General features: G+C 34.2%; 1 protein-coding gene across 4 annotated transcripts; it reads right to left on the bottom strand.

Moving 5' to 3' along the window:
• Positions 1-673: 673 nt before the first annotated feature.
• LOC102801091 (glycerophosphodiester phosphodiesterase 2-like) lies at positions 674-25,241 on the bottom strand. 4 transcript variants are annotated; one of them, XM_085498692.1, is made up of 15 exons: positions 25,167-25,241; positions 23,999-24,260; positions 23,065-23,168; positions 14,692-14,785; positions 14,243-14,401; positions 12,697-12,790; positions 12,107-12,246; positions 11,929-12,011; positions 11,070-11,220; positions 9,964-10,185; positions 9,267-9,409; positions 6,400-6,547; positions 6,024-6,106; positions 5,456-5,572; positions 674-2,636 (listed from the first exon to the last, which is right to left on the bottom strand). In XM_085498692.1, exons 2-15 carry the CDS (start codon positions 24,122-24,124, stop codon positions 2,381-2,383), a joined length of 1,920 nt encoding a protein of 639 aa, XP_085354818.1. In that variant the 5' UTR covers positions 24,125-24,260; positions 25,167-25,241; the 3' UTR covers positions 674-2,380. The 4 variants fall into 4 exon arrangements, with proteins under 4 accessions (XP_085354818.1, XP_085354819.1, XP_085354824.1 ...); XM_085498693.1 differs by lacking the exon at positions 25,167-25,241 and adding an exon at positions 24,892-24,935; XM_085498698.1 differs by lacking the exon at positions 5,456-5,572.
• Between the last annotated feature and the right edge of the window lie 198 nt (positions 25,242-25,439).

Below are 25,439 nucleotides of genomic sequence, written 5' to 3'. Positions count from 1 at the left end.
CATAATGTCTAGAGTAAATATTGCTGCACATGTGTTATTCAACTTCATTTTGTGCAGGTGTACAATGGTTCAAGAAAGAAAAAATGCCTGTGTAATCTTAGTCTACTTTAATATAGTATTTCTTTATAACTCGCCAACTTATAATTCAATAGAAGGGCCACTTCACAGTTTGGATGATCAAAGGAGACTGCATTTAAGTCTTGTAACATTGAGAAGGATGGTTCACTTTGTGTGAATGTGAGTTTTCTATAAATGACCCAGGTGGTTTAAGACCCCCTCAGAGTGTCCTGCATTTGGTGGTTATTCTCCCAGATAATTACCACACTTTACAATAGTGTAACGTTATAATATAAGGTTAATTTCACTCAGCAATTGATCATTGTTTAACTACCAGTATTTTTAATGTAAAACAATGTGTGCGCACATATCAATACAGATTGAAACTTTGGTTATTAAAAGTTGGACAATAAGGTTCCCCCCAAAAAAGAGACCAATAGCAAGCTAATTTAATTGAGGAATCCGTTAGTACACTTACCAACAAAAATAATTTTTATGAAGCAAGGTGTGAAAAGAACAATATGCCCTCAATATAAACAGCTGAATCAACTGGCCAACGATAGAACTTGCCAGTTTAGGAAACACAGATCAATAACGTCACAGACGAGACAACAAATTTGGTTAATTTTTATTTGCCATATGCAGTGACATACAAATCAGTACTACGTTGAAAGATAAGGTATGGTCCAATTTCCTTGGAGCCAACATAAATGATATATATTCTATCCAAATGTTATGATTAACAGTACTGAAGAAATGTGAAAATGAATCCATTTGACAAACTATTTAACCATGGTAACATTACGCTATACAATTTTGAGCAACAGTTTTACATCCTTTTGTAGTTCTGGCTTGCCAATGGTGAAACTACAGTCCACATAAGAACATAAACATGTATAAAAATGACATTTGCCAGATATCTGATATATTAAGTAAGGCAGTTCAACAACTTGTTCTACAATACATATTTGAACCAACCTAATATGAATTGACATTATAACTAAATATTTGTTTTAAATGCTGGTACTTTAGCAACTAAAATAAACTATGAAATAAATAACTAATAAAAGACACCAAGATAGCCTTCCTATAATAGTTATTGCTTGTCAATACATATACGTTTACATAAATTAAATTAAAATGTTTCAAGCAACAGCATTTTGATTTCATGAGTCACCTCTAAAATAATTAATGCATAGTGTGCAAGTAAAACATGTTGCAATAGGAGCACCTTTGGAGAATAAATTACAAGGTAACACTACCGGTAATTACCATTAAAACTACATATTCGGCTATAAATGCAACTTATTTTGGTGGAATAGAAATAATAATAAAACAAGCTAACCTCACATAAAATCTAGCATTGGTGTATTGTAGTGTTTTACCCTTACTCTGTAGAGCTGAAGCAAAATTACAAGTTGCCTAATTGGGACATGTAGATAGCATGCAAACTGTATTGTACATCAACCTTTAATTGGTCAATGAATGGATGTTGTTTGTTTCCAAGATAGACCAGTGAGATGTCTGATCCTTGAGTTGAATGCCCCCATACCAGTGAGCTCATGTGTGATGACAGGAAAGGGAATAAAATTACCTTTTAACCAAATGAGCATACAGAATATTCTAAGTTACTGGCAACTGAATTCAAGGGATTTCTATCATGACTTAGTGTATAAAGCATTATTTCAAAAAAGAAATATTGAATATGATGATTTGCACTAACATTTGCCGTTTGGCCTGCAAACGGTTATTCCAAGGCATTGGTTTAAGTAGGTGCAATATACAACCCCCCCAAACCTCTTAGATATGTTTGGGTTCAATTTCAAATGTATTAATTGGCAAGCTGATTAATTAATAACGTATGAGCAGCTATACATGTAGTTCAAAAAAATAAAAACAGTTTCTATGCACTGAATGTAAATAATATAAATACAGAATTCAGATTAATGGTAAATAATATATTCAACACCAACCATTAATATAATAATAATAAAATAATGCTAGTTTTGATTTATCTTGGCAACTCATTGCAATGATATTAATAAACATGATGTTCAGTCAGTCAGTCAGTCAGTTCTCTGTATATGCCAATAATATGCGGCCTATTTTTAATAACAAACTACAAGACCATACGCTATACTATATTGGGTGAGTATGCACCAACAAATTTCAAGCAACAGTGATGACGAATATTCTATCGGTGGATTCATAATGGCAAACTTAATGTATCAATAGTGAAATACGTACATAACACTAAGCTACAAAGCATGCCTGCAACACTTCATGTACCGGTAGGCATGTATTTATGTGACCGGTTAAATAGTCAACTCAACTCCACCCGGATTTCAGTATGATTCATTTGAGGCAAGCTTTCCAATGATTCGTCGGTGCTAATCTCCCCATTAGGCAAGTCAGCTGTGTTTATACTAGCATGACTTTCATCTCGACTTATTGACTGGTCTTCTGGGTTTTCGTTTGGTGCCAGCACTAGCTTTTCATCTCGCTTGCTAGACTTAGGACGCCTTGGTGAATGCATACCAATGACTTCTGGCACATGGTCCAGGTGTCTATGTCTTAGTCTATTAGTGATAAAACAATTTATTAGTATCAATAAAATTACTAAGCCACATAGAATAATGTGGAGGAAATGTACTTCAGTACTGATACAAGAAATAGAGTTAAACTATTAAAACCATGCCCGCAGCGTGTAAAGCAAATTTTTAACAAAGCTGCCACATATCAGAGAAATGATTTCCCCACAATCAAACGACCAATTTGTTTGAATTAGTTTGCATAATTTGTTTTGTTGGAATGCGGCAGTAGTGATGTTGAACTTTCAAACTTTGGCAATTTTATAGAAATTTGAAACGCATCATATTTCCCTGTATCATCTACATCATCTAACAAGCTTCTTTAGACCAAATAAAACAAATTAGGTGTTTTTGGTTTACAGTTTAAATAATACTGGGTAGGTAGAGGTCAGGATTTTTATATAATTTTTTTCCCCCAGATTTTTGAAAGGAAATAATCATGCTTTAACAACAGATAACATATAAAGTTACTTTTTAGAATATATTTCCCATATAACTAAGTGCTAAGTCATTCACTACATAGAAGGAAGTACATGGAATAAATAATACAACATTGGTTAACCCAGAAACACAGAATTTATTTTAGTTGGCCTGACTATAAGAATCCACATACTGTATTGGCTTCTATTAGAAGCACATCAAAACCAAAAATTGTACATGTTTTATACTAAATATGACTCATTTTTCTCATAGAAACACCTCCTTAATTTAAGTATAAAGCCATGTACTACTAATACAGCATATATACATAGCTACACATGAAAGTATAGTGATAATTAATATTCTCACTAAAATCTTATTGATATCACCACAGCATTATTAAGGGACAACATTAAAAGGTCAATGTCAGATAAAAAAAACTTTCTTTTCTTTTGTTTGGCGAGATTTTGGTCCTGAAAAGCTCTTCCCCACAAAATCAATTTTGTTATGAGTCTTTGTTCATAAAAACTTTTTTTTTTAAAGTTAAAATATTGTTTATTTTTCATATTTGACACACACACACACACTGATTAATTATCATCAAATCTAGCAAACCTCACATAGAATCTAGCATTGGTGTTTATTATGATAAAAAACATGGTTTTGCACCAATTTGTGTATAATGAGACAAATTTATTTATGATCAATAGAAGGGGGTACCTACTGGTACTATAACAGATTGAGGAATTATTTTTTTTTTTATTCTACATTGAACCTTTGATATTGTCTCTAATGCTGTAATCAAATGTCTGTACATGTATTAATATACAATGACTTGAATGTACACAGTAATTTAGTACAGGTAACTTGTGTTTCACCCATGGGTTTCACAGCGCTTTCCTGTCAAAATAACAGCCTGTTAATACCCATAGAGTTCCACAGCAAAGTTTTAAAGTCAGTCTGTGATTTACTCCAATCTGTTTAAAATTAATGATTTTTTCTCTAAATTTTGTTTTTTTGGTTCTTTGTCAAAAATGCTGCCAGAATAAAAATCCATATGTATAGTATGGTACATGTACATGTATATTATATTAAAAAAGAAATCATTATTTCCAAAATGTCCACAGATTTGTCAAGAGTAACACATTATTTTGTAAAATCATTTTGTTGAAAATTGACAGCGGACAACATTAATGGAGAAAAGGATAGTTATATACAGGGTTTTCAGTAGTATTGTACAGTACAGAAGTTGGACATCTTATTTATTGTATGACAAATTGTTTGTACACATCAACAGTTGTTGACTTCTACTGAAAACACCAGCATATTGTACATGGACAACAGAAAAAAGAGAAGATAAACTGATTAGTAAGAAATTATCATGATTGTTAGATGGGTTTAACACTATGTGCTGTGTTGACAGTAATATTTTTCCACAGACAGTAATGGTCAAAATAACTTGCTAGTTCTCTTGAATATCTAACGTTGAAATCCCACTTTGAGATAGTTATTCAATGGTTTATCAGGGACTATAATTTGACATATCTGATGGCATAAAAAGGAAAGTTTATCCTAAAATATACTGTAAACCGTTTTTGCAATTTCAGGATTTTATGGCATTCGCGAAGAAAAAAATTGCTTAATGTTACTGACACTCCATGGCGCGTACCTTTCAAAGAAATGTTTACTGCTACAAAATACGCAATTTTCATGATAAAAAAATGTGGCTCTTGTCAAATTAAAATGGTTTGCAGTATTCAATTTGTAGCACATACACAGTGACCCACAGTCAGAAACAAGAGAGAATGACGACAGAGTCCTCAAATATTTTTCGCAAATGCATGTTTATAATTTATAAGTACAAGAACTGACAATGCCTGTGAAAAGGTCTAAATATTTCTGTAAAGAAAAATTAAATACTGTTACATGTAACATAAATATATATATGCCAAATATCAGTCTTTCTTTGACCAAAAAACTATGGGATAGCACACACATGATCTAAGCGGTGTATTATAGAGTGAAACAGAATGCATGTTTTATTATGCCTATACTATAAAAATTATATATTAATTTTAGTTAGTTATAGAAGTATATTGTATCATGACAATGTGTTTCAAAATTAATCATAAAATGATTAGATTTATATTTGATATGTCAAGAGTAGACTTGCAAGAATGGTGTTAATTTGAAAGGCCCGTTTTGCAAAATTTAGTGATTTTTTTGCAAATACAATGTATTACTAAGTGGTTGGTTATATGATTACTTGCTATCTAGTGCAACTAGGTAAACTAAGTGATGTGTTAAAGAAGACAAGCACTACAATCACATTTACGAGATATTACACTAAAACTTAGGGGTGATTAGGGGTTAACAATCACTTGTACCTCGTCAGGAGTGCTCGAAACTTTTCTTTAACAGTGCTTGCAGATTCTTGGTTGAATTGTTCACTGACAGAAGCTAAGGAAATAGTTTCTGCAACGTGGTGTTCTGAATATCGGTGTCTGCGTGTAGACATACGTAGGATGTTAGAACAGTTCAAAGTGTATAACGTTAAACCTGTCTCACTGTAAATACCCGGTATACAAAGGATTTTGATATCCAAATAAATGAATATCGACTGGTGAACACGAGTTATTAAATAATGATAACAGAGTCTAGCAACTCATGAATAGATATTTTCTTTTTTCTGGTCCAATTTAATGAAGTGATAAAAGTAATATAGAACGTCCATTACTGGTCTAGTTTGTAAATCTGCTCATCCACATCAACAGAAATGACAAAACGGGCCATTTGATTTGATTTCCATTTTGTTTTCTATCTATTGCATTTTGTTTTAATAAAATCTGCATCATATCTGCTCTTTAATTGCCTAGAGAGGATTTAAGGCTAAAGTCTATTTTGAAAAGTAAAAATTAATAAAATAGAAATTATCATGATAGTACATGTACTTACCTTTGGATAAAGAATATGATGACAATGATAATTGCGGACACAACATCTATTGTTATCCACACAATTAGGTAGACATCAGGAGACTTATTGAGAAAAAAAAAGACAGTAAATATATTAATCTGATTATTGATGTGTGGTGTACAGTGAATTATGTACATGTAAAAGCAGCGTCTTTTTATGTACATGGGAACCGCACATAATGTATTACAAAAAGTGTCTCTTCATGAATGTGTGGTACATGTACGGATGTGCTGCTATACATTGACAACCATATATAGTGTCACATGGGTCCCTTAATATACACAGTAAAATGTGTGTTGTCTATCAAAGATACAATACACAAGTTTAGATGCACAATACTGAGGAGACGCCTTACCAAATGCCACATTGGTTCTTCCATCTTCTCCAGCTCATGGCATGCCCCTGTTGTAACAGTAGGAAGTTCAATACACCAATATAAAGAGAACAACCATTTCGAATTCACAATATATATATTTGTTGAGACATTTTTTTTTTCAAGACTCCTATAGAAAAAAACAACACAAATAATATTATCCCAAGGGATGGCTACACTAAAAGAATTCATTTATCATACTTAAACAACTCCTCACTAACAAGAAATCTCCACATACCACAATACTAATAGTTAGGTCATCTGATTATTGCTGAAAACAATAATTTGTTATTTCCATTAGCAATTCAACCACATGCAAATGCTATTATTCCACTTTGATATATTTTTTATTGGTAAAAAAACCTAGTTCATCACATCATTGACCGGCATAGACATTTTTAATTCTACAACTTGGTTATCACTGACTAAACTCAAATTTAACCACTGAGAAAATGTAATTAAAATTGTTGTTTTATCAATTCAGCCACCTCCAAAAAGTAATTGTTTGTTCAAGGTCCATTTGTACCTTGTCACAGTGAGTTCATATAACTGGCTATTTTGACTGGGTTCCTGCATTCATCTACATTGCCAAAACAAAGTGAAGGAATTTCAAAATATCTATCTTCACCTTGATGTAAATGTAATTGCAGCAACTTTAATACATAATATGTCATAATCAAATAAGTAGTCCCTGTCCAAGTTTTTTATAAACAATGAAAGATTAGGCAGCATAATTAAATGTCTGGGAGTATATACAACACGTTATAAACAGCAGTATATGAACCAATCTGTTGAGATCCAGTTCTAGAATGACAGCTTGATTTTCATGAATTTCTAGCTCTGCAATGGCAGTCCTCTTGAATTAGATTACAAAAAGAATGCAAGTACATACACTGTACGTACATGCTCCTTTCATACATGACAGAGATTTGGTTCTAACAGAAATTTTAATAAAATTGCCACCAGTCATTCAGATGTCACCAAAACAAGAAACGATGTGCACATGTATACTACCGTAAAAATCATATTTGAGGCCGCAGCTTTAATAGAAGCCGCACCCCTAACTTGAGACATTGTTTCATGTTGAAATTGACAAGTTTTGATCCCAGGAAAAAGCCTGCAATATAAGCCGCACCCCAAACATTCACAAACCAAACAGCCACCACATATTTCAGAAAAAGATATACCGTACCATTAAATTTTAAATTAAGGCAGAATTTTTCGAACATTTCAATGATTCCTGACGCTTAGATTAGAGTCTAATTTAGGTTTTCCGTAGTCATTGACGCTTATTCCAGAGTACAGGTTTATTGTGGGTAGCGTGAATGGGTAAACTGCGTTTCGACAATGAGCTGTTATTATCGTCAAAAGTGTTAAATTCTTCTTCAATGCTCAGCTTATCTTTCGAAAACAACTAATTTCTCGATTTAAAAAAAATCATGCCGTTTTTCCATCAAAATCAAAGCCAAATGATCGCACTACAACAACGGTAAATCTCTTTTGTGTTTCGTTTACCATGAGGTCGCTGAACTACATTAACATATTTTAATGAGCTATGGTAATTTAATCATCACGTTGGCACTATCCAGTGTTTTGATTGGTTAATTAGCGACTTGACCTATCAGGTCAAAAAACAGTCACTAAAGATGTTTTAACAAACATGGTGGATATCGTATCGGATCGAGTGTTTATATGTGACCGAAATCATTCGCTTTCGGTGAAACTAAGTTGAATTTTCATAACAATTCAACGAATTTATTTTGTGTACGTTATTATAATCACTACTGAGTAATAATCAGCAATTGTAACACTTTGAAAACAAGTAAGTTATTCATTTATGTGAAACGCGGCATGACTGTTACCGTGATCATTTGCTACTAAGAATGCATTCGTTTTTGTTTTTACTTCTTTTAGAATATACTTTTCGTTATCAAAAAAAAATAAGGAAATAAATATATATTACAATTAAATAATATACTGAGTATTTTCCTTGTTATCATGCGAACATTTTTTTTTTGATTGACTTTTTTTATTTTAATTTCTCCGATGTCTAAATTAAACATGGAATGTACAGTCACTCTGCCAGAAGTCGAACATGCCAGTAGTCGAACGCAATCGACTGTGTCAGACAGCTGTCTCTCAGTTGTGACCTATACCAGTGCTAACGAATTAGTCTATTCAAGAGATTGTAGTATACCGTACCGTAAGCTGCAAATGCATACAAATCTATTTGTAGATATTATTTATTGTGCAGTATGTTATACAGTGTGAAATTTCGTTTGTGTACAAGTTTGTCTGTGTGTAAAAATCCGAAAGCGCGCTTAGAATCGCAACAAAGTTGCAATCGAGTGTCATGCATCTCATTAGCATATCATTATATCTTCTGGCCTTTGTTTTTTGAAAAAAATTCCCACTGTTACCGAAGTGAATGCTCTAATTAAAGCCGCACCAAGACTTCACGCATCTGAATTCGTCCATTGAAAAAATGAATTTTAATTAAAGCCGCGGCCTCAATTAGGAATTTTACGTTACTATGTCTTTTCTTAGTACCAACATTAAACAAAATAGTTCCACTAATTTCTGAGAGCTGTTGTTAAATGGATGAACAAACAGATAGGTGGAACGAAAACACAAATCCCTGTTCTTTTATTTACAGAGCCTGGCCTCCTAAAGGAATCATTGTTGAGATGCAGTTAGAGCCATTAACTATAAATTACAGGCTTGACGAACAAGAGTTACAAAAACTCTGACATCTCTTGAATTACAAATGTTCAACTGGGGAATTTTTAATCTACAGCAGGTGACATAATCAAGAATGTTCAGATCAAAATTATAGTTTAAATACTTACTGAATTTGATCATTATTAATCTCATCATACTGTTTATTCAGTTTATCTAAATTATAGAACCATTCATAACCACCAGAAACCTGTACAAATCCAGGTGCTGCCTCCATCACTTCATCTCTGTTAGAACCTGGCAACCACCACACCTTCAAAGCAAGAGAGAAAATGGAGAAGACAATGTTACATTGATAAACTCTTACTTGGTAGCCAACATAAACATACTGTACCATACATTTGTAGCAAAGCAAACTTTTTGGGCATTAAGGCAAATGCTGTTAATGCGTCTGTACAGTTTAACATTTTCACCACCAGACTTTTACGCCCACAAATTTTCTGCATTTTTTTTCTTATATTTGTCAATACTTTGTGGAAAAGAACCCTAATTTGGAGCCAACAGACACAATTTGAGTCAATTTTCAGTTTGTACTCAAATAATTTGGCTATTTCTGTCCCAATCTTAAGGAAAGTGCAGACTTTTATAAACGGGACTATTTTATGGATTTGTGATGAAAAGAGGGAACTGGTGGTAAAATAGTTAAGTAGTTTTTCTGTATACAAAGTGGAAATGCAACATTAATATGCAAACATCTCATATGGAATGAAAGTAATTACTTCATAATCCTAAACAGTCCTGTAGAAACATATGCAAAAATAGAAAAATAAAACTTGTATTTGATAAGATTGTGTTAATGCCACTCACCAAGTGCTGGGGAAGTGATGATGTTAATGTCAGATTGACCACAAGTTCAATCCATGTTTCATGATATGTATGATTTTCTGGTGGTTGATGTAAATCAAATAAAACTATTTTATTTTCTTGAGCTGCATACTCCAACCAGTCAGTATACTTGGGTATGGTTTGATTACTATACCAATTTTTAGTTGTTTCTGACAGGCTATCAACATTACGAAATGGATCTGTCTGTAAAACAAAAACAAATTTGTTGTAATGTTTGTCACTGAAACTTTCACTTTGATACTTTTAGTTTATACAGTTATCTTGCTTGTAGTGTTTAGAATTCCTAATCATATTTTGCTCATTAAAAATTTTTGAAAGGTATGGGGTACAGAGTTATTTAACATCTTTCATGGTCATTAACAGGTCATTATAGAAATGGAGTTTACTCATTAATGCCACCATTCACGATAGTGGATACTACATGTATAACATAATTATTTGGAAAAGTAAAATGATTTCCAATGATCAGGTTTAGTCAAATCCGGGGGCGTTTCAGAAGGCATGGATACCAAGTAAAAAAATTAGTTAAACTTGATCTTACAAAAGTGTGTGTACATGTATGTGTGTGTGGGAGGCTTGGATGTTAAATCAACAGAATACTGGTAGCATAGTGGTTGTCGCATCAGACTCATGATCGATAGACCCAAGTTCAAATCCTACATTAGGCTGCATATCAAAGGGTCAACCCCTACCCTGGGTGAGTGTGCCACAGACTCAATGGGAAGGCCAATTCCACTGGCCGAGATCCATTCACTAACAAATGCGACTTTGGGGGAACTTTGGTTAAGGTCTGCAGGTGCAGGTGACCACCCTCCTGCTTTAATACACATGTGAAGTTTTACAATTCAACTAATTTTAGAACAAAAGTAACTCAGCTAAGTAAAATATGATTATGATAAAATATGTTATGCAATAAACGACACAGTACAAACATCAACTCAATGGAATGGAAACACAACTGATTTTTTTTCCCCCCAATACATGGTTCCACACAACTTTTGTTTGGAAAAATCATATTATGACTATGACAATATTGATGAGATGGATAGATAGCAATGTGTACATACCGTAACATACCAGGATCCTGCATCTAGTTTTTTTAAATCCGAAATATTAAATGTAGAAGGGTCATCTGAAGCTCTATCAGGAAAAACTTCTTCAACATTAGTTGTTCTTTCCAATGATTTATCATGTAAAAGAAATGGCACACCATCGGCACTGCAAGAAATATAAATTGTAATAAGGTTTCATGGTGCATGGTATGGTGCATGGAGTCATTTAACATGGTACTGGGTATTTCACTAGAACTAGCTATTTTTCACCAGTACTGTAAATTTCATTAATTATATATGATAAGTAAAATTCGCAAAATTAAATGCACATGAAAATATAAAATAACAGTACAATACATAGTTTTCTCTGGAAAATTCATGACATTAAGTGAATATGCTTGAAATAAAACCGTTCTACAGGAACTCAAAATGTAGCAAGTGACATTTTTTAGGGAAGGTGGTTTTTGAATTTAACAAATTAACTCCCTGGTTATTATACTGAGAAATCAAAATTAAAAGACCTGGCAATTTGTTCTTTCTTAGTACTTTTTTATCCTCCTCTAGTTTGTACTAACTTTGTGAACACAACTTGTTCTTTGGATTAGCCTTAATTTTCAGTCCTTCCTATAGTGAAGCCTATTTTACAGGATAGGGTATGAAGAACCATGTCTAAATCCCTACTGTCTGTATGCTATGTACTTTGGATACAGGTAAGTCTTCTATTTTCCATTATAATCAACATTTTAAAAGTCTGCCTTTTAATCTAGGGAATCGAAGGGGCAATTTAAGATCTTTTTCAACCAATAGTTTCATCTCATACATCTGTGGCCCAAGTGTAACAATCCAAAAACGTAAATATTAGTTAGATATTTACCTTATCTGGACATCAGACTCAAAACCATATACACTATATTTTGCTGATGTAACAAAAGCACTCATAGTGTTTTCTGGAGCAAGCTGCAAGAAGAAAAAAGATGGACCAGTATGTTATGACCAGTATCTATGAGTTTCATACAAATAAACTGAGAATGAGATTATTATTCAAGACTTGCCTGTTGTGCTCCTCTGTGTCCAACTAATAATGGTTTTCTTGGTATAACAGTTGTCACACAAGGCGAGTTCATTAATAATGGACTTAAATACAGAAATAATGTTATACAGATATAAACAGATAACACTCCTATTTTAAGTCCTGTTGGAGTAATCAAGAAATAATGAATATATTTATTGCAATGCAACTCATGTGTATACTTTTAAAAGCAAAAAATATTGCACGTTTATTTGTATTATAGCAAAATAAGTCACAAAGGGACAAGGTCTAAAACTCTCCAAAACTACATACTCTCCAAAAATACATACTCACCAAAACTTCCTGAATCATAAAATGAAATCAGTTTCATTTACTAGTACCGGTATATCTTTTATATTACTTCCCAGGTATACTTACAAGAGGTTCTTATACAATACTATAGCACTTATAGCATGTGTTACAAGTCAATGACAATCATGAAATGTAGCAGCAAAGATAAATGCAATGTTGTCTTCACAAAGATCAAAACACAAAAACTCTCATCAACAAAAACAGTATTAGCAGGTTTACATGGTACACGTATTGTGTGAAGAAATGAACATACTGACTTACCCATTGAACGAAGTTTAGCCCAAGCCCCAGCAATAAGCCATGTGAGGCAAGTTAGTAACACTACTGCTATTATTTGTAAAATAGGCGCAAATATCTGCAGATAAAGCAGAAAGAATAGATTAGAAACTGATTAAAAGTCAACAAGTCATATCATGACAGGACTGAGTCCCCATAGTTAAAAAAAAACTGAAATGAGTTAGCCATTTTGAATCAGTACATTATATTATATCTTGTACTATATATAATGCAGTTGTAAAGTTTGATTGCTCAGTCAATGTATGGCAAAGACATGTCCATGTTTAACCATGATCCGAGTCTGAATTGGCAGATATGACTGAATTTGTATTTGTTTGACCATCAGTTTAGATTCAAAATGGCTGACTGGAGACCATTTGTTTGATTGAAGGCTGTTCCAGAGCCATATGCTTGATATGCCTCACCCAATCATGTTCAAACTTTTATGTACATCATGTCACACATATGCACATTAATTTGTTTGACGATTCAATTTCAGATGGCTGAATAGTGGCTATTTTAATGTTAAAAATGTATCAAGTTTGAACATGGTTAGTCAAGGTATGCAAAGATACAGCTTCGGAACCACATTCATTCATCCAAAAAAATGGCCACCAGTCAGCCATTCTAAATCTGATACGAAAGACAAAATGATGTCAGGCTCAGGAATGAATGAAATAAAAAAAGAAAGAAATGCATGATATTCATGATTTTGAAAATATTAAAAGCAGTTTTAAGCAGTTTACAATAGTTTCCAATGGCAAAGCAAAATGACATTAATCAAGGTCCCATGATGTCCAATGTATATACCAAGATCTAGTTCAGGAATAAAAAACAAGCAGTCTTTCGGCTGAAATAGCTACGCTGTTAGCAATGCACATTTCAATTAAAGAACTGAAGATATCATCACGAAATGAACAAATTGAAGAAAGGTCTACCTTTTTACCAAAAATGACAAAAATATTCATAAAAATTAGAGAATTTAAGATATCATCACAAAATTGTAGTTTTCAAGAAGAAGTCGAGAAAGTGAAAAGTTGACACGAACAATCACTCATATGATAAGCTCCGCTCGACAGCAAAGCTATTAAGCTTGAGTTGATGATAAATTTTTAACATTAAATCAATTGAATGGAAGTGCAAATGTATCCCAAAATATATAATGTTTGAATGTGATTGGCCAAGGAACAGATGGGGACACACATGCACGCACACACACACAGAGTCAATTCAAAAGTGAATTGTTTTTGGAATGCATCGAAACAGGTATATTTTCATAAAGGTATTGCACTACCAAGTGTTCAAAACAAATCAAATTAATACCAAAATAGGAGTAGCACAAATATTGCGGCCAATCTGGTTTTGAAATTTAAACTTAGATGGCAAAAATATCACTGGTTGTCATACAGAAAAAGCACAGAACTTATGTCATCAATAATGTACAAAATCAATTCATGGCTATGGTAAAACGAGGCACTAACACTAATTCATAAAAATTACAATTACTCACAAAATTTAAATTTCAACTCACCAGAAAACTTAATCTTACTAGAGACCATTCTGCTGGAGACAGGTTACAGAATATAACAATAGTAAAAACAGAAGAAATCAAAATTAAAATGACCATTATTTTATGTAGCCAATGTAAATAAATTTCTTGTCCAACCATGATATGACACAGGACAAGGACCTGTTAACAAAGAGAAAAAAACACAATCACTATGATTTACAATGTATTGGCCAGATATCATATATACTTTCTGACTTGAATAGTCATTACTGTATTCTAACCTAGTGTTGATTCAGTAATACTATCATCACACCTTGCGGATAATAGGAACATACACTTGGATACATTATAATATGACTTGCTGGTACCGGTAGTCAGTATCATTTCTGTGACAGGTAGGAGGGAAATAAACTCAATCAATGTAGCATAAATGCAGTGTACAAATGTCATCTAATTAACTTGTCACTTACCATCATTATTGCTGTATATATAAAGAATATTAAGACGAGTACCAGAAAAAGTAGAAACCAGTCAAACCAAAAACCTAGTGCATCATAGACATACCTATGTGAAAGAATAAGAAAAATATAATTTTACCTATATAACACATAATGTGGTACCTGTAAATGTACGGTATGTACTACTGCAAGACTTGTTGAGCTGATCTCAGATGTTAGTAAAATGATACATACATGTATACCAAAATAATTTGATAAATGCAGACCTAATTCACCTGCCATACTGCATTAGTCTATTCATTAAGTATTAAAGATAAGAACAAGTCATTGAAAATGACACAGTCCCAGTTAAATTTCTGGAAGTTCTTTTTATGCCCATCATATTAAAGCGGAGGGGTTGTTGCGAGCGTGTCCTTGAAACTTGAGTTCCAAGTGGTGTATACAACAGATTGTTTATTTACATCAAAACACGTGTTCCATGTAGTAGTAATATGGCCAAAATAAAAAGTCAGATGGCTGTCAATTGGCCATCCTTGACCAGATTTTGAAACAAATTATCATGGACATGCATTCTAACACGTATAAAGTACATGTATGTGCCAAATTTGAATGAAAACTGACAGAGCACGTTCAAGATACCATATAAAAAAACAAGAACAAGATGCCTGCCAGTCAACCATCTTTGATCCAATTGTGAAATAAATCGTCATGGACATGTATCCTAACATGTATAATCTATGTACCAAGTTTGAATGACAACTGACAACATTTTCAAAAAACAAGATGGCTGCCAGTCGGCCATTTTGAATTGAATCACTAAACCACTGCATGTGCATATGTCCCATATTAGACCATGGGCCAGCCCTTGACCCACCTCCCCCCCTATAGGGTTTTTCAAGTTGATGTGTTTTACATACCTTAGGGTGTGTCTGACAAGAATCAGGTTGTCTGCCATCTGCCCAATGGTGGGCGTGGCCACACGACCGCCATTTTGAATTTATAATGAGAAAACGTGTGTGCAGGCGATTAAGATGAATTGTAGAGGGATATATATCAACTCACATGATTTATTTGTTCAATAATTATGTTGTAACACTAATGCAAACCACATGCATGTGAAAAATGTGTCAGTGTACTTCATCTGGCACTCATTTTAACTCCAACACCTTATAACAATCGCTTAAACACTGCTAAATTATAGCTTCATGGTAGTCACTCTAAATAGAAAAAAACGATGTCATTTACTTTGCACATCTTTTAATGATGATTGAATATCTATTTATATTTACAGATTTGAAAGTCTTATAGAAAAAGTATACATAAATGTAGTAGTAGTTACTGTGTTTCCACCTTTTTAAGACATTGGTCAAAATACAAAGACAAATCAAAGCCAACAGCTAATATTCGCGGTCAGGTACATATATTGTGCATAAATGTAAGACACAAATAGTTATAAGTTGAATAATAAATTCATTAAATAATCAGTTAATTAATTGTAATATTAATTAATTAATTAATTAATTAATTCGTTCGTTTGTTCATTCATTTGTTCTTCCTTTCGTTCATTCATTCATTCATTTATTTATTCATGTGTAATGTATTTAATTTTTCTTTCAGTGATATGATTATTTCATCTACTTAGTAATTTGTTTCAGTTATATAAAAATGATATTTACTTCCCTTATGCATGGAATTCAATACTTTTGTTTTGTTTATTATTTTACATATTTATAAGTATATAAGTGTTTTCTTAACATTCATTGTAAGTAAACAAAATTGAATGTCATTGTAAAGTTCAATTCACTTTCATTACTTCCCAGTTTGCCAGTCAGTAATAGTTCAACATGTTTAATGTACACAACACTGATGAAAAACCTGTCAACTTGAAATCCTCCAGATTGAGAGCTAAACAAACAAAGAACAAGACTCTGCAATGCATAATCCATTATTCCAGAAACAAATCAGAGAAGAAAATTAGATCATTGACTGAAACAAGTTTTCAGAAGATCAAAAAATCTATTGAATTTCACCAGAAAAGAGGCACAACAAATGAAAAATTGCATGACATTTGCGCGAATGTACCAACCAATTTCAACAAGAACTTACATGGAACACATAAGTGGTGCTACAGCAATTTTATAAATGTATCAAAGATATTGAAACGACGATCTCTTCCTGATGAGGATGAAGGTGAGCCAAGTACTTCAAAGAGGCTAAGAACAACACAGTCTCCATGTGTATTGTTTCCTGCAAATGAATGCCTGTTCTGCCACAAAAATCGTATAAAAAGACAAGGCAAAGAGGAAAAGCTGGTACAGTGTGTAACAAAGAGTGCAGAGATGTCCATTACAGATGCTGCAATGAAAAAGCAAGACAAACTTGTGTTGGTCAAAGTGCAGGATGTTGACCTAATTGCCAAAGAAGCACACTATCATCCCTCTTGTCGTAGAGATTATACTCGTACAGGGGATCGACATGAAAGAAACACTAAGGATAGAAAGGCCATAGAGGAACAAAAAGCTCATGACAAGGCATTTGAATACCTGTACCAGTATGTTGAGGATAGTATTATCAAAGGTTCCAATGTGGAACGAATAACCATGCTAAAGGAGAAGTACTTGGAGTTCATGTCCAGAATTCTACAACCCACAATACAAAACTGATAAGTTGAAAGCAAAACTCATGAGGAAGTTTGGTAGTAAACTAAAATTTTGGCAGCCAAGCTATAGAAGTGACCTTGTTTATTGTTCAGATGTTCCACAAGGTTTGGCTGTTGAGGTCGCATTTGAAACTGCAGCATCCAATGGAAAGAGATTAGAAGAAGCTGCAACAGTGTTACGTAGGATTATTATTGGTGCTCAGAAAGAATCTCCTGTGATGCCATGGCCACCATCTCAAAGTTTCCTACTTAGTGGTAGCATTCAACCCCCACCTCTTTTATATGAATTTCTCTCATGGTTGATAACAGGTAAAAAAGGTCCAGGCAAAAAGGAGAGATTGGTCAATTCCCTTTCACAGGATCTTTGTAAAGCTGTTACCAGGTCTCAATGGGTGATGCCAAAACATCTTCTTCTTGGTATGACACTTAGGCATCTCACAGGTAGTGCTGAGTTAATTAGTCTTTTGAATAGATTTGGTCATTGTGCTTCATACTCAAGTATACTTGAACTTGAAACTGCAATGTGTAATGCTATAGTAGAAAGAAAAAGCCCTCTTCCGCCAAGTGTGATATCGATTTGGCTCGTTTATGACCAATTGACATTTCATGGCATGTAAGGGCATCATGTTTTAAGTTGGTACATCCCTTTCCGTACTTACGGAGTTTGTCTGGTATTTTGCGGTTTGATAACGGCCCGTAAATAGCCCGGCAGATACGGCAATACACCGTATGATTACCGGTGTCATCGGTGACCAGCCATTCTTTGAACACCGTCTTCCAGCTTGGAACTATTTTGCGAGTACGTTTTGACTGGTCATACTCCTTATTTGCCGCAATTCTATCGATGCTCGACTTCTGTTTCTTTGTTGGAGGGTCTATCCCCAAAAAACGATACATGTTGTACGCGAAATGAAAACTTTGTAAACAAACTACGCAACGATAGAACTGGTCAGGGGTTATCGGAAGTCTCACTGCACCATGGGAGATAGGACCTGACCCGAGGTCACGTACCTATTATTATGTTAATAAGTCAATGGATTCCGTGTTGTGGTTTGAGAATGCGTGTCGGCAAGTCGCGATGTGAGACAGCAATGCAATATTTTCATAGTTTTGGCTGATCACGTTTCTGTTTAAAATGTTTAGAGCACATATAAAGAATGGTAGCTTGTTTTTATTTTAATTTCGGCGGAAAAATGTGGTAACATGTTACCTGACCACCGGACAGGGAAGTTTGAAATTCAACCAGTCCAATACGAAAGTTACCCGTCTCGGGCGTGCGGACGGGCAGGAATTTCCTACACTGGGTATCATCATGCAAGAGGTTTCTTCTGACACAAGTGTTAGCTCTCTACATGACCAGGTTTCTTTGGCAAAAACAAAGAAACGATCTGTAGCATACATTTCTACTGAAATAGAACCATGCTATGCAAAAGGAAAAACAGAACCAAACCTGAAAATTGGTAGAACTAGTGCAACACACCCAGAGGCAGTAAATTATGCCAAAGTTTCTGACAGTCTGTGGGTGATCTGTAGGACTTTGTTAAAGGACTCTTCACAAACAGTGCCTGGATGGGCAGGATGGTTAACTCTCACAGGAAGCAACAATGACGAAGCAGATAGACAAACCACTGTAGATTATATGGCTCCCATAAATGCTCCTGTTACTGAGAATTCAACAGTACAACACATTATCAGATTGTCACAGGCTGTATCAAGAGAAGTTGGACAACAGTATACAATTGTCACTTTTGATTTGACTGTAGCCAAGAAGGCCTATACAATTGTCTGGCAGAACCCAGTGCTTTTCAGTGATGTTCTAGTAAGATTAGGCGTATTCCACACAATATGTTCATATCTTGGTGCTCTTGGTCAACACCTGCAGTGCAGTGGCTTTGAAGACATTCTGGTTGAAGCAGACATTTGTGCAAGTGGGTCAATTGCATAGGTGATGTCAGGTAAGCATTATAACAGATCCATGCGTGTTCATAAAATAATGCTTGAAGCATTTGAACGTTTGCTTCTAAGAGCATATGAAGAAACTGAGGGTAGAATACTAAACAAGGAAGCTATAGACAATTTGATTACTCTAGCTCAAGCTCCAAACCATGAATCACTGTCAGAAGTTATGGCCAGTAACACATGTTTGATGATGATTTCACAATATGAAATGTTCAAAGATAAAATTCGCAGAGGAGAGCTTGGAAAAACAGCTCAATATTGGATCACTTATATGGATAACGTATGGCTCATCCTACGATTTATCAGAGCAACAAAGGAGAACAACTTTGATCTTCATTGTAATTGTCTCCAGTAGCTCATTCCAATGTATTTTAGCTATAATCATGTAAAATATGCCCGATATGCTACAGTTTATTTGATTATACTCCTTAATTTGGACAAGTCACATCCTGGTGCTGAAGAAATTCTAAGGCAGGATGGATTTAGCGTGAATAAGTCAGATGTTCCATCCTCCAGGAATGCAGTAAACATTACTATAGAACAGACCATTAACCGGCATGTTAAATCACATGGAGGACTTGTAGGTTTCAGTCAGAATTATTCAGCTTATTATAGATGGTGTATGACAAGGCATACTAGAGCAGCGTATGTTCAGGCCACAATGGAAATAGCTGAGATGGATAGCCCTGAGAGCACATCACACAAGGATGTTAGAACGTCAGAAATACTTCACAGTGAAGAAGCTGTTAGTAAGGTCATTGATGCGATTGATAATTTCATCAACCCCTTTGAAGTTGACAATAAAAATGTTCTTTACTGTCTTTCCTCGGGTGCACCAGCACCGACTGATGTAGAACGGGACCTCCTTTCAGGTTCAAGTCTTGGAAAAACAGCATATAATTCCTTTGTTGAAGAGCGAATGGTCAATAAAACAAAGCAATTCAATGACCCAATAAAGAAGTTGAAATTGAAGACATTTGCGTCACTTGCCAAAACTGTGACAGTGAAAGGAACACAGAAGAAACCAAAACAGATCACAGCAGAATGAAATGTTCTTGGCCAACTTGCATTGCTTGCAACTAGACATAACATCAACTTGGGAAAGGCACTTAGCTATCAACTGGGGTCTGTACCGTGGTTCTTTGCCACATCTGATGGGTCTCCTGCAAAGACAGACAAGTCAAAACTGATGCACTACCTTGAGGAGAATGTAGCCTTAACAGAACGACCAAATCAAAATATTACAGATTATGTCATTGATGGAAATGCACTTTTCCAATCCCAAACAGGTCTACCAAGCACGTTTGGAGACTTAGCGGAAACATTGTTCTCCCAGCTTCCAAAGGTACAACGTGTGGATTTTGTAACCCACACATATTTCCCTATGCCCATAAAAGATGCAGAGAGAACCCGCAGAGGCGTATCAAAATCATACATGATCAAAGGTGCCCTTACAAAAATACCACGAGACTGGAAGACATTCTTGTCAAATGCAGAAAACAAGCGACAATTGATTAAACTGCCTCTAGAAGAACGGAAGAAGGACAAATATGCCAATAGGTTACTGGGAAGAAATGTAGTTTGTGTGTGAGAAGATGTGCATATCTTTGTCGACTACAGATGGACTGACTACTGAAGTAGCAGAGGTAGAAGAGTTGCACTCAACACAAGAAGAAGCTGATAGTCGAATAGTCTTGCACTGCCTTCACATTGCCTCAAGTTCACCAGATATAACAATTGTTGTAAGATCCCCTGATACGAATGTCTTTGTTTTGTTACTCAAATTTGGGCAATGTATTACAAACTCACTATTATTTGATACAGAAGTTTCGAACAAAAGACGACTTATAGACCTTCATAAAGTCATTGCAGAAACAGGGAAAGACATACATGTATGTTCAGCTTTACCCGCACTTCATGCATTTTCTGGGTGTGACACAATCAGTGCTTTTGTTCGCAAAGGAAAACTGTTGCCTTGAAAATTCTAAAGCAGCATCCAGAATTTATTGAGACATTCCTAACACTAGGAACCACACCTGATGTAGATGATCGTGTATTTGAAAGTTTGGAGCACTTCACGTGTATTTTGTACAAGAGAACATATGCATCATGTGATATAAACAAGCTTCGACTTGAGTTATTCATGCAAAAGTTCAGCTCAAAACAGGGTACAGTTTTGTCAAGCTATAATGGAGTTGATATGAGTATCTTACCACCTTGCAAAGCAGCGCTTCGAATGCATATAAGAAGGGCTAATTACCAAGCTCTCATTTGGTGCAGAGCAAATCAAGCACATCCACAGGTACCAACACCAGATGGCCATGGCTGGTATATAACTGATGAAAAGCTTGATTACAAATGGATTGAGGGTGATGTAATGCCACAAGAGATTGTTGATTTGATAGCAATGGATGACTCTCAGGACTCCACTGAGGAAGATGAATCTCCTGAAATTACCAACTTAACAGATGTAATATTTGATTGTGATGATTAATGATGTTTTCAGCTCAAGAAATCCAAATACATATATTGTTCAGTTACTGACAGTGCATTTAATATTGAATAAAACATAGAAGCAATTATTACAGCCAATCTCATTATATATTCAAAATAGATGATTTATTAACCACGCTCCTATAAGAAAGGTGCCAAAATAATGTATGTTGGCTATGGATATTGACAATGTAGCATACAATGTAAAACGTAAGGCTTAAATATAATTTTCCAGTACCAGAGCCTGAAAACTGGTTTACTCATTATATATTCAAAATGGCGGCCTTGTGGCCACGCCCACCATTGGGAAGATGGCAGACAACCTAATTCTTGTCAGACACACCCTAAGGTATGCGAAAAACATCATCTTGAAAAATCCCCAAAGGGGGGGAGGGTTTCCTTTTCTGGCCCATGGACTATATAAAGTACTAGGCACATGCAAAGAATGAACGGAATTAGTCCAAGGGATTCTGAGATATGACTCCGGACGGACGCACAGACACATGGACGGAGACCGAATTATAAGTTAATAATTATAAGTTATAATTAACAATTCATTGAAAATGACACAGTCTCAGTACTTCACAAAGTGATCTCTTATGAGTTATACATCAGATATTCTAAAGGAAAAGGATGAGGTAATTGCATATGAAAGCAAAAACCTGTGTATAAGAATCAGCCGGGGCATGTCATTGGAAATGACATTGGAGGAAAAAATAAAAACCAAAACATCAGTTCCTGTTTCAGACCCGATGGGGAGAACATGTACATAGCATATGAATAGATAAAGAGTTGATTTGCTATATATAACAGTAAAACCAACATGCAATAATGCATGTTTTGATGCTCAGAAAGGTGTTCTGATAATTCCACACTTGTTTATGACCCTTATTACATTAGTCAAAATACCAATGCAAAACATGACAAATGTCAAACACATGCTACACCATCCATATGAACAAATAAAAAAAGGTGATATCAGTGATCTTTTGATATCCATCTATTGCTATTGTCACAGTTTGAATTTGTACTACCATTCTGTGTAGCAGATAAGTTTAATTATTTGCTGGGGTTTTTTTTCGCTTATTTCACTGAGGGCTGAATATGCAAAGTTAACCAAAGAATGTATTTGTTTCCCTTTTTAAAACAGTGAATTTATAACATATTAAATATCCCTGCAACATTGAAATAGAATCCACTAAAATTAAAACAAAACAAAACAGTGAATATGTCTGAGCAGTGAGATTAAGAGTTAAAAAAATGTTTGTTCTCACCAGTTCACGTCATCCCAGTCATTTCTTATGATTAACCAAAAGTACAGCCATAACACCATAAAACTAAAGCCGAGGATTGAAATGATGAACCATATTCTTTCTTTCTGTAGACACAATAGAATCAAATAAAATGAAAAGAAACTATAGAGCACATTCTTTCATTAGTTGCATAGGTAAAACTTCATTGTATTCAAAATATGACTTAGTTTGGCCATAGACTTACCTCTGTCATTTACGCAAATACAGTAATACATACAGTTTTGAATTATGTATACAATGATAGTATTTTAAATACACAACTGACTGACTGACAGTAACTGGGTTCCTAACATTTAACCATTTATGTCACACCACTTTTTTCTAATAGGACCACCAACTTGTTTTCATATGCATCATTGTATAACAAAAAAATGCAATAGTATATGAATATCAATTTGGACAACTAAATTATTAATAACACCTGAGAATAGAGGTCAATTAACTCTGACCGACTCAAAACACTATACAAGTACCATTCTATCATTGCTCTTTTGACCTTAGCAGCTTTCATAGTTAATTTATAACAGACTTGTTCTGATTTATAACCACAGAGAAAATATATTTTCAGTTCATCTCAAGGTAGACTAATTATAAGTAATGTTCCTGTTTCATAAACAACTGCAATATTACTAAACAGTACAATCTTTTTCACAATTTTTTTTGCTTTTTTTTTGAAAACCTTAATTGGAAAATAAGCAGAATGAATTTTTATAGTTCTTTTTCCCAATGAATACAAGAAAAAAATGTGCTATAAATACAATACGATTTTAAGATTATGATTGTCAGTACGACTCATACTGGATTACGTAATTTAATGGCAGCTGTATTCATTTTTTTTTACCAAATATTCAATAAACTATAAATAAAACATTATATTTTGTTAAATTAAACTTACCCATGATGTATCAGAAGTAGAGCGCTGATATCGTTTCCATCTGCACCCATATAGACCAGTTACACATGACAGACATACTTGTTGTTCGTATCTCTGGCGTGCTTCTAATCTCAAATGCGACACCATTTTAGAACACTCTCGCTTTATCAAATGATTACCTCTAACTATGTATTTTCAAAACACATTGTTTACCAGTTAGCTATTTTATTTTTGGCTTGCTGACCTTTGTTATTCATACTGTATTGTCTGGCTTAGAGGCCACCTGGAATAATAAATTTATAAACAATTTATAATGCATAATATCATACATTTATTATATACTGTTTTATACATATAAAAAATCATACCAAAACTGAATATGTCTTGAATCATTCACTATACCCTGACAAATATATATATAACAATCAAAGCATGATAATTTTAAAACAATACCATAGAAAATGTTTTGTTATAATGTAATTTTATACATATAATGGGAGATAACAAGAAAATGGATTACATGAAACACAGCATTTTTATAATTCCATTTAAATTGTTCAGTACTGTTTTACATTCACTGTGTCAACAAAACATGTACATGTATTTTATCATCAAAAACAGTACATGTATTAATTTCTTCAGTGCTGCATTTTGCATTTCATTAGTAGATTGAAAGAATTATAATTTTTTTTCCTGAAGACAACAACTAAAACGTAACTTCGTGAGTATGTAATTTACTGACCGCGTGTATTGCAGTGTATCCTACAACTAATGAAAAACAGCACCCGCCCCCAACACGTATCTAGCTACAGGCTCTATGATATGGTGTGGTGTCATCGTCATCCGGATATTAGTATAATGTTTAAAACAGAAGCATAGAAGTTTCTGTTTCAAAATAAATAATATTAACTCACAGGTGCGCTCTTTTCCTTCCCAGATGTGACAAGTCGTATAAATCATAAATTTTCACCAGGGGCAACGGTGGATCAGTCAGACAACTTCGATCATTTTGACAAATTGGCCGAAGTTAAAATGTAAGTACGTTTGAAATATTACGATATTGCATGAGCATTTACTTTTCCTTTGATTAAATGTAATATTACAGAAAAGTGAACCTGATTCCCACAAATACATCAGCCATTTGAATCAATGTATTGCATCAGTCTAAAAGAATAAATTCATAAAGTACCTGTTTGTCAACAGTGCTGAGTAACACTGGCCCACACATCGTCGACAGCCATGTTGTAAAATCATCTGACACCTGTAGTCACTCTCAATAAGCTCAAATGCTATTGGACACGCTAATAAACGACACGTATCGACTTTTGTAATTATTTTTAAAATTTAAATGCACTCATCGGATGTTTATTTTCATAAATATATATCAAATGTCATTCATATGGCATAGGTTCGGATAATAATAATATATGCGCTTAAATGAACGTTATATATAACATTAATA

Source organism: Saccoglossus kowalevskii, chromosome 1 (genome assembly GCF_978046115.1).
Source record: "Saccoglossus kowalevskii chromosome 1, keSacKowa6.1, whole genome shotgun sequence".
Classification (NCBI taxonomy): Eukaryota; Metazoa; Hemichordata; class Enteropneusta; family Harrimaniidae; genus Saccoglossus; species Saccoglossus kowalevskii.
Note: the sequence above shows the minus strand (reverse complement) of the source record. Positions and strands in the feature narration are given on the sequence as shown.

What these genes read in the sequence shown, in the direction of transcription:
- LOC102801091 (XM_085498692.1), bottom strand. Translation starts at nt 24,124, where the DNA reads ATGGTGTCGCATTTGAGATTAGAAGCACGCCAGAGATACGAACAACAA. An exon ending in GAGTCTGATGTCCAGATAAG is followed by an intron (nt 11,221 to 11,928) that starts GTAAATATCTAA and finishes TATTTCTTGCAG; the next exon opens with TGCCGATGGTGTGCCATTTC. An exon ending in CATCACTTCCCCAGCACTTG is followed by an intron (nt 9,410 to 9,963) that starts GTGAGTGGCATT and finishes CTTGCTTTGAAG; the next exon opens with GTGTGGTGGTTGCCAGGTTC.